The 9,133-nt window shown below is 41.9% G+C and overlaps 2 protein-coding genes across 2 annotated transcripts; both read left to right on the top strand.

Moving 5' to 3' along the window:
• Positions 1-1,903: 1,903 nt before the first annotated feature.
• LOC124200366 (lachesin-like) lies at positions 1,904-5,137 on the top strand. The gene is made up of 11 exons (XM_046596576.1): positions 1,904-2,227; positions 2,309-2,372; positions 2,463-2,559; positions 2,699-2,814; positions 2,918-3,030; positions 3,229-3,304; positions 3,419-3,584; positions 3,677-3,871; positions 4,180-4,302; positions 4,391-4,549; positions 4,634-5,137. Exons 3-11 carry the CDS (start codon positions 2,478-2,480, stop codon positions 5,014-5,016), a joined length of 1,413 nt encoding a protein of 470 aa, XP_046452532.1. The 5' UTR covers positions 1,904-2,227; positions 2,309-2,372; positions 2,463-2,477; the 3' UTR covers positions 5,017-5,137.
• A 1,093-nt stretch (positions 5,138-6,230) lies between these two features.
• Positions 6,231-7,393, top strand: LOC124200372 (39S ribosomal protein L12, mitochondrial-like). Its single transcript, XM_046596590.1, has 4 exons — positions 6,231-6,390; positions 6,448-6,667; positions 6,735-6,866; positions 6,931-7,393. The coding sequence occupies exons 1-4, from the start codon at positions 6,350-6,352 to the stop codon at positions 7,045-7,047; spliced, it is 510 nt and encodes a 169-aa protein (XP_046452546.1). The 5' UTR covers positions 6,231-6,349; the 3' UTR covers positions 7,048-7,393.
• The last annotated feature ends 1,740 nt before the right edge of the window (positions 7,394-9,133 follow it).

Here is a 9,133-nt window from a genome sequence, read left to right as displayed (position 1 = left end):
TCTATCGCTTATATACTTCGCCGTTTATTCAAGTGTATACATCGCAAGCGTCTTTCGTTTTTGAATAGCGCAGCTCGCGATCTGCTGACTGTAATCATCTTCCGGGAGTCGTTGGGATGAAACACGTCGCCTGCGCTCTAATTTTCCTAGATAGGTATAGAAAGTCTAAGTTTTCTTCCGGGCTATTTTTACTTATTCCTATATTATATCTATACATTTGATGACGATGAACTTTTAGACGAATCACTAAGCCTATAAGTCCCGCTGCAGATATTGGGAGAATGGAGGACGCTGGGAAAGAGAGAACTATATTTATACTCCTTTTTTGTCTTTCTTTTCTTTCATTCGTATTCTCTACTCTACCTACTCTCTCTCTCTTGTGGTGGCTCTCCATTTCTTTTAAATGGGGCTCGACTGACTGTCTACAATTGGGCCCGACTGAAATGCTAGAAAAGGAGACGAAGAGGAAAGAGAAAGAGCCCCGATTTTTAGATATTTCGTCGCCAGCCTTATGAGTGTGTGTAGGCCCATATAGTGCGCGTACCATCTATATACCTCCATCCCCACTAGTGGTAGGCTATACTATCTCTTTCGAAAACCTCTTGCCGCGATTTGTATAGATATATAATAGAGATCCAATCTTGCGACTGGAGAGAACTGGCGAAGGGGAGAAAAACCCAAAAAAGCTCGGAGCTGCTAGCGCGGCTCGCTATATACACGGATGTCCAGCAGCAGCGCGGTATATGGCAAAGGGGACGATTTTGATGGGGTCCGCATCAGTTTGCCGTCCACTCGAACAAGAGGCTACGGGCGGCGACGTCCGCACTTGAATCCGCGCGCTCCTTCGTCTCGTGTGTATACATATATTCTCTTCTTTTCCGTCCATATCCTTTTTTTCTTTTTTGTTCATTCTGTTTATATCTACATCGCCCCCCTTTTCGATTCCGGAAGGAATATAAGGCCAAAGACTTTGTGTCGCCATTGACAACGTTGAACGATCGAGAAAAATCTCGTATCAGGATAGAACCCATCAGCAGCGCGGCGGCGTGTAAATGGGGAGTCTAACACCACTAGTTTGACATCCGATGATCTCGTCATCACAATCAAAGATAGGGAGCGCGTGGGCCGCTCATCCCCCCCATCCATACGCGGGCGCAATTGCCGGCCGAGATTTTTCCTCGCTCGTTCATGGACACGTGTTGTCGAAACCTGTGTAATATGTTGGCTGGATTTTGTGTCGTCGAGTCGATTTTCCCCTTGCAGACACGGGGAAAAACAGAAATCGATAAGTCGAGCGATGAGCAGCCCGGCGACGAGAGAAAAACAAAGAAATTGCAACTTTTCTTTTCTCGATATAGTTGCTATATTGAGTTAGACATGATGGCATGATCCCGATATATTAGATATATATATAGAAACCGAAAAAGAGGGCCCACATCTACTTGGATAACAAATCGATTTGTTCAAGTTTGGTTGCATTTTTAAAAATCGGATGTCGCGGTGGACGAGTTGGGGGTGAAGTGATCGAGTGTTTGACCTGTTATTGTGAGTGGCAGCGGCCACCCACCGCTCTCTGAATAGGCCTATATAATCTCCTTTTGATAGTTCAGACAATAATAAAGAAAAAAAGGGCGGGTGCGCTTTATAGCTTACACACCGCTTCTCCTCTCCCTGTGCCCTTTTCCAATAGAATGCATTATTGCTAGATACGAAGAAAGAAAGGGAATAAGAGCTAGGGAATAGAAAAGAATAAGCGCCGGCATCACCAGTTGCGCAGTCATACACTTGTCCGTCTCATCCTCATCGTTGGCAAGTCTAGAGGAGATATAGCGGACTCATCGGTATCACATATGTTTTACCCGGACTAGACTGGACTGTAGAACACAAAAGGTGATGCTGTCTCCTCCCCATCCGATGAAAATCCCGGGTTGCAATGTCGAACCTCCGCGTGCAATCTGCCGTTGCCGCCGCGCTGGCTGGTGTTGATACTACCTCCTTGCTGTGCCTCTCGCCGTATATACTACTTCCGCTCCGGATTTTTCTGTTGCTCCAGCAGTCGCTCCTCAAATCTCCAACCATCCGCTCGACTTGTCGTCAGTACGCATCCAGAGTCAAGCACGGCCGCAGCTTCAATCAAAATCTTAAGACCAAATTTCTATACCTTAGGAATTCGAATTCGACCGTCGTTTTTTAACAGCGCCATTCAGGAAGAATATTCAACTGTTTAGTAAGTAAAGTTTAAAACCAAATTTTGTCAATTTACATTTATTTTAAATTGATTTTTCTCGATTTACTTGAAATCTTTTAGTCAACTTATATTGCGATTATTTCGTCAGCACTTTGGCTCTGTCATAACTTCTATTCATCAGCGTGTGAGTATATCCATCGAGAGAGCCTTTTATGATATGACTCGATGAATAGATAGGATAATTGAGCAAAGCTCCCGTCTCTTAATCACGCAGGATTTTCAGGACGACATGAGTTCGCTAATTCGTTTCTGTTGGTGCTGGACCCTTTTAGTGACGACGCTAGTGAGATTATCACCCGCCGCTCTTACCGGTAAGTATTTCTATTTTTTGATTACGGTTGCGGCGCTCACATTTCCGAGTCAAGAGACTGACAGAGGAGAGACTGTGAAGTCGGAAAGGATCAAATTGCTGATGTTGATGATTCGATTGAAACGAAACAAAAAATAAAGCGACAGATGGAGAGGAACCGGAGCCAGAGTTTATTGACCAAATAGGCAACGTGACGATAGCTCAGGGAAGAGATGCTATCCTATCTTGTTCCGTCGCCCACTTGAACGACTACACGGTGAGAACTTGTACATATGTAACCTTTATTTTGAGCAATGAGAGTATGGGCCAAGGGGGGCGAAGAATAGTTTCTAATCGAATTCCTAACTGTTCGTTGCCAGGTTGGCTGGGTGAAGGTGGACACGAAAGCCATTCAGGCAACTGGCAGGCGAGTGGTGACTCTAAATACTCGCGTCTCGGTCGAGAATATTCCCGGCTCGCCCGTTTGGAAACTGTGAGTGGCCTTTTCACTATTAGACCATGTCCTGTATACACTCCAATCTTCTCGACGACGACAAGAGTCACAATAATAGCTGATACAATACCAAGACGATGGCGATAGCGCAATTCGAACTTGTTCTCCCATTTCTAAATGCTATTTTATTTTCTATATCTGTCGTCTCATTTTGTGACATGGCGATACGGACAAAAGGATCATCAAGAGCGCCCAACCCGACGACGCTGGTTACTACATGGCTCAAATCAACACGGACCCGATGAAGAGTCAAGTATGCACACTGCTACCATTAGTCTGATTTCTTGCTCAAGTCATGTTTGCATTGTGTGCATGACAATACAAAAGACATGCGCAGCATTTACTAAATTTTGATGTTAATCAACAGATGGCTTATTTATCGGTTATGGAACCGCCCAATATTGACGACGAGGCGACGCCGAGTATCAGGCAAATCCGAGAGAATGAATCGGTTGACCTCCATTGTCAGGCCAGCGGCCAGCCCATGCCGAACATAACATGGAAGCGAGAAGACGGCACAAACATCAGTCATGGTTTGATTTTCGCACACAGTTCCGTTTGAAATCGACGTTTTTTGGCCCCGCCTCCCTGAGTTAGTATATTGAATGACGTGTCGACCATGCAGATTCCTGCCGCCATTTGAATGATAACAACATTCAACAACAACAAAAAGATCTGTCGCTAACCGGCTCACTCCCCAAGGGTTACGGCCGATTTTGCATCGCTTCGACCGGACGTTCCTCAATGGGAACTTACCTTTGTATCGCTTCCAATGGAGTACTGCCGGCAGTCAGCAAACGTATCCAGCTCGTCGTTTTATGTGAGTTGACGCGTCTACCAAACAGCCTACAGTCTCATAGCCATACGTATATATCTACATAGCTATCGATCACATCGCTTTCTCGTGAATCCATCAATACCATAAGAAAGGGGTTTGCAAATCGACTGTCGAGGATTTCAAAAGAGCCCGCCTCTATTCAATTTGAAACCAGCAAAAAGCCTTTTCGAATAAGATAATGAAATAAAGAGAAGTCAGAATGGAGCAGGGTGTCATTTCGTGGACTCATTAAGAATGATCAATTCAATTTTAATAGAGATAACATTGTTATTTTTATTCTTCTTGTCTAGTCCCGACTACCATTCGGGCAGAAAAACCATTAGTGGGAGCTCCCGCTGGAGTCAATGGCGTAGGGCTGGAGTGTATTGTTGAAGCCTCGCCCATGACTCATCACCTCTTCTGGTACAAAGGCAGTAAGTTTGATCTTTTAAAATGACATTGTTACATATTGAATCTATTAACACTTTTATATAATGCGTTATAATTCCCTGCATACGAAAGATTACTCACTCGGTTCAACACAACGCTATTCTTTGACGGTACAAAAGATCAACATCTACACTATTAAGATGACGTTGGCTATTCTAAATCTACGTGAGGAGGATGCCGGTCTCTACCGGTGCCAAGCGGGAAAGAGCGAAGCAACAATCCGCCTCTATAGTACGTAGGATTATATTTTTTATTTTATTTTCATTAACATACAATAAATGTGCCTATTCCATTTGCATATTGTTTCATTCGCAGTACACACTCCACTGACTACAACGACACAGTCAACAACTGTTGAATGGACCAGCATTGCAACTGAAACAGCGCCATGGAAACAGAGGCCGGCCAGAACTAATAGCCCCAGCAATAAACTATTTAGTCAAACTTCTAATATGGTCACGACGGAAGCTTATAGGTCGGTGACACTCTATCAACACACATCCTCTGATGAAGCTGATGTTTTTACTAGCAGTAAAAAACCCGCACAAGACGTCATTTACAAAAACCTATCTTTTCATAGAGGCCAATCTAGTAGTTCACCAAAATTGGCAAAATTTAGTCTCGTTCAACTATTACTGATTCCTTCAATCATTACTAGTTTCACAGAGGTGATTTGGTTCTTCTCGTGTAATAGGTAAAAATTTGAACAGCTCATAGACACGGTTTATATTATGTAGCCTAGTGAGAAATAACTTCCCAGTTGCTGTATGTAAAAAAAAATATACAATAGTCGTTCCTGCGGCTCATTCAAAATGTTAACTGTTTTAAAGAAACTAAAAACTGCAGTAGAAATTTAGAATTCTTCGTCAGCTTATTATGATACTGTTGATACTCCTTTTCCGTGACTGGGTATTTTACGAGCGAGAATAACTGGTATTTGGCCAAGAAATATTATTGGTAAAGATTTGATTAATTTTGTTTTCACCAAAACAAACAAACCAAACAACACATTTTATTATACTAATTATTTAATTAACGTAAATACAAGAAATGTTGAATAGAAATAATTTCATTACCCCCTTATAGTCAAGTAATAAGTTTCTGTCAATAGGTGATGACAGATGATAGCCGTTTGTTATGTATTTATGGTTACAGACAAGGTTGCAGGTCTATACCAGAGCTATAGAATAATGGTACTTATAGCCACTGCCATGTTGACTCCCGCTCTCGGAAATTTTCTCTGGAGCTGTTGCCAATATCGCGACTCAATATTGGCAGTGGAGTGAAAAACGGAGCTAAGATATCGACATGTGTTACTATCCTGCTTTGCCTCCCCCTACTCCATCCATTCCAAACACACCCGCTGCTGTGTTATGGCTTGTAGTTAAATTCTGCTGGGTCAAGTCTTCTGCTGATGGGCGCACTTCTCCGTAGATTTTCTGGAGTAGCACTGCTCCCACAGTCCGAGAGTACGGGATTGACTATTGAGCTTGTAGTATCTATTCTCCTCATTCACAGGGCAGAGCTAGCGTCGGTTCGTTCACCATGGCTTCTTTTAGTTTTTGAAAGGCTGATTCCTGTGGTTTCTCCCAACGCCAGATTCCGTTCTTTTTTAGTAGTTCGTTTAGTGGTGCGCTGATTGCTGCAAAGCGGTCAATACATCGCCTATAGAATGATGCTGCTCCGATGAAACTGCCCTCATTTAACCCCTTCAACTGAAATTAATGTTGAGTTATCTTTTTTTTAAATTTACGCTTTTCACCAATACCCAATAGTGATTTATGTAGTTGGAATCACCGTCGCGCGTCAGTTATTTTTTTTTCCGTGATAACACAACACCCCATTCGAGTTTCCCCAAGGAAAAACGAACCCACCGTCCGATAGATGACGCTGTCCTCTCATGGTGAACGGACGAGTCGCACCTCCTCAATTTCCACTTCATGCGTGTAATTCTAGTTTGTCTGCTATTTCCCAGCCGAAAAACGTGACAAACTCTCAACTCAACTGAAAAAAAAAAACAACAAACCGAAAATGATCTCCACAAAAATCTTTTATTTGCGGTCTGTTGTGAGGTATTTATGCAATTTAATACATCATAGATCGTGTAACAACTTATTGAATCCCAACAGGCAAAAGGCTGTCATTTCCAGCAGCATCATTCGGTTTCGTACGATAACTCAAGCGGCGTCGGCCGAGAAAATACAAAGGATCGTCAACGACATTTCCCAGCTTACCCTCCTTGATGTTGCAGAATTAAACCAAGTCTTAAAAACAACTCTTAAGATTCCTGATGCCCCAGTAATGGCATATGGTGCAGGTCCTGCTGCAGGCCCAGTTCAACCAAACGAAGTGATTATCTTGAATATTTTACACATTTTCCTTCATCTCTAATTTATTTCCTATTATTTTACTCTAGGAGGAAGAAGAAGCTCCTAAGGCGAAAGTTCAAACCATTTTTACAGTCAAACTCACCAAATTTGATGAAACCAAGAAAATAGCTTTAATCAAAGAAATTAAAAACATTGTTGAAGGAATGAACCTTGTTCAAGTAATATATTTAATTTTTGAAATGTGTGTGTTTTCAAATGTTAATGTTCTTATTTTTCCTATAGGCAAAGAAATTTGTAGAAACTCTCCCTGCAGTTGTACGAGCAGATATTCAAAAGGACGAAGCAGAGAAACTTTCATCTCTCATTACTGCTGCTGGAGGTATTTGCGAAATTGTTTAATTTGAGTTTGTTTTGTAGTTGAAACCAATAAAAAAAAAAAAAAAAAAAAAAAAACAGTAGCTTTGGGTTGAGGTTTTTATTGAAATAGTTAAGGAGTAAATAAATTGGGGTAAAAGGGGAAACGGATTATTGGGTTAAATACGCACTTGATCTGGATTGATAGTGAGCTCAAATACTCCATTGAATTATCAACTTAAACCTCCGACTTTATGCTGATCAGTTGCAATTCTAGCATTTCTCCGATATTTTTTCCCGCAACACATAAAATTATGGTAATCTGTTTTGGTGAAGTATTATGTTAACATCAAGAATAAACCCCATATACAATTCTAAAGCACTCCATAAATCGCATCGATATTAGAGTTCATTATTTTATTCGGCTCAAACCGGCTCAAAAAATGTAGTAGTTGTCGAAAGAATAGACAATGATACATACATTTGGAACCGAACGAGATGGTAAAATAACGAATGTGAACACGATTTCTGTAACCGTTTTTCCAGTTAATGTTAATGTACAACATGTCAATGAACTCGCAATAACAATAACAACCAAGATTGAGTGAAATGACGCGGGCCGCCGTGGGCTGTGAAAAAGACGGGTCTTGTTCTTATCATTAGTGTTTGTGGCGGTTGTTAGTTTGAAGGAAAGGGCAATGGACAAAGGTGTTTGACGTCAGTCAGTCAACCAGTTTGTAGTCAAGGTTATCGCGATTTTTTGATCCTCATAAAAAAAAGTCGCTATTATTCTTTTACAGAAACGTAACAGAACAACATACAACCCCTGGAGGTAAATTCACACATGTTGTCGCTCTGCTAACTCAATATGTGTAGAATGAAGAGAAAAGGAATAATTCAAGTTGGAGTCGGATTGTTTTTATAAAAAGAAAAATCTTGGACATTTGTAACATACCTTTCACTGTTGAAAATTTGCAGAGCGATATAATTATGGGCTCTTCCATATTGAATTATGTCCAAATAAGGATATAATACAATCAACCATAATTTATAAGATTCCGTAAAATTTGTTGTATTGTTACTTTATTTTAAAGACTAACAATCGCTTGCTTCAGAAAGTAACTTATTTCATGGGTGTGGTTTGAGAAATGCACAGACTAAACTTAAAATGGAGAAGCAAGCAATTTCAACCAGTTTTTTTCAAGGTTATTGCGATTCACTCAAGAACACTATTTTGTAATGTACATAGATTCTTAGCATCTTCTTGGTTTGCGCCACTGCCCAATAATACCTTGGCTATTATTGCCCTGGTTTCACTTGCCAATACCACGCTCAAGATGTTCTCGAACAGATCGCTTACGGATTTTCCCACCCCGGACAGGTTGCTTCTCACTACGGCGATGTTTTCGGTAACCAAGTTGGCTCCTACGCCTATATCAACCCGGTAGGAAAGGAAGTCATGGTCTTCTACACCGCCGACAGAAGGGGATATTCTGCGTTGCGTCCAACTTACTTGCCCGAAAAAGTTCCTGTTGCCCCCGCCGTCGAGCTATCAAGTCTACCGAACCCGTTAAGGAAACGCCCGAAGTCACTGAGGCAAAGGTTAAGCTTTTCGCTTTGCGAAAGGCGGGCAAAAGGAGGCCTCCGCTAGCCGCACCAAGCGCCAGGTTCCCGTCTACCCCGCCGCTCTGTCTTACACTCCCTGCCTCCCGGCATACTACACCGGTGCTCTTCCCGCTGTTAAACACGTCGCTCCTTGAGTTGCCCCTGTTCCGTTGTTTGCCAACCTTGAAACCAACCTTGAAGACCGTCACTGCCGAGGCTGATCCTTCCGCCAAGACCCCAGCTGATACCACCAAATTCGACCTCAAGGAAAAGAGCTTCGACGTTGTCACTCCCGTTGCCTACCCTTATTATTACGCACCTTACGGTTACACTTATCCGAATGCCAGCTATCCCCAGGTCAAGGGATTCTAATACTATTAAACGGTTGGACACGTTTTGATTTGCTGGACAACATGAACAAGTTTACAGTACATGCGCAACATCTCGTCTGTAGGCTACAATTTTTCTGAAAATGAAGTTTTTTAAAATGTTATAAATTTTTTGTGAAATTGGTTTGGAATGGAAT

This window comes from Daphnia pulex, chromosome 8 (genome assembly GCF_021134715.1).
Source record: "Daphnia pulex isolate KAP4 chromosome 8, ASM2113471v1".
Taxonomy (NCBI): domain Eukaryota; kingdom Metazoa; phylum Arthropoda; class Branchiopoda; order Diplostraca; family Daphniidae; genus Daphnia; species Daphnia pulex.
The sequence above is the reverse complement of the archived record's forward strand: the minus strand, read 5'-3'. Positions and strand labels throughout refer to the sequence as shown.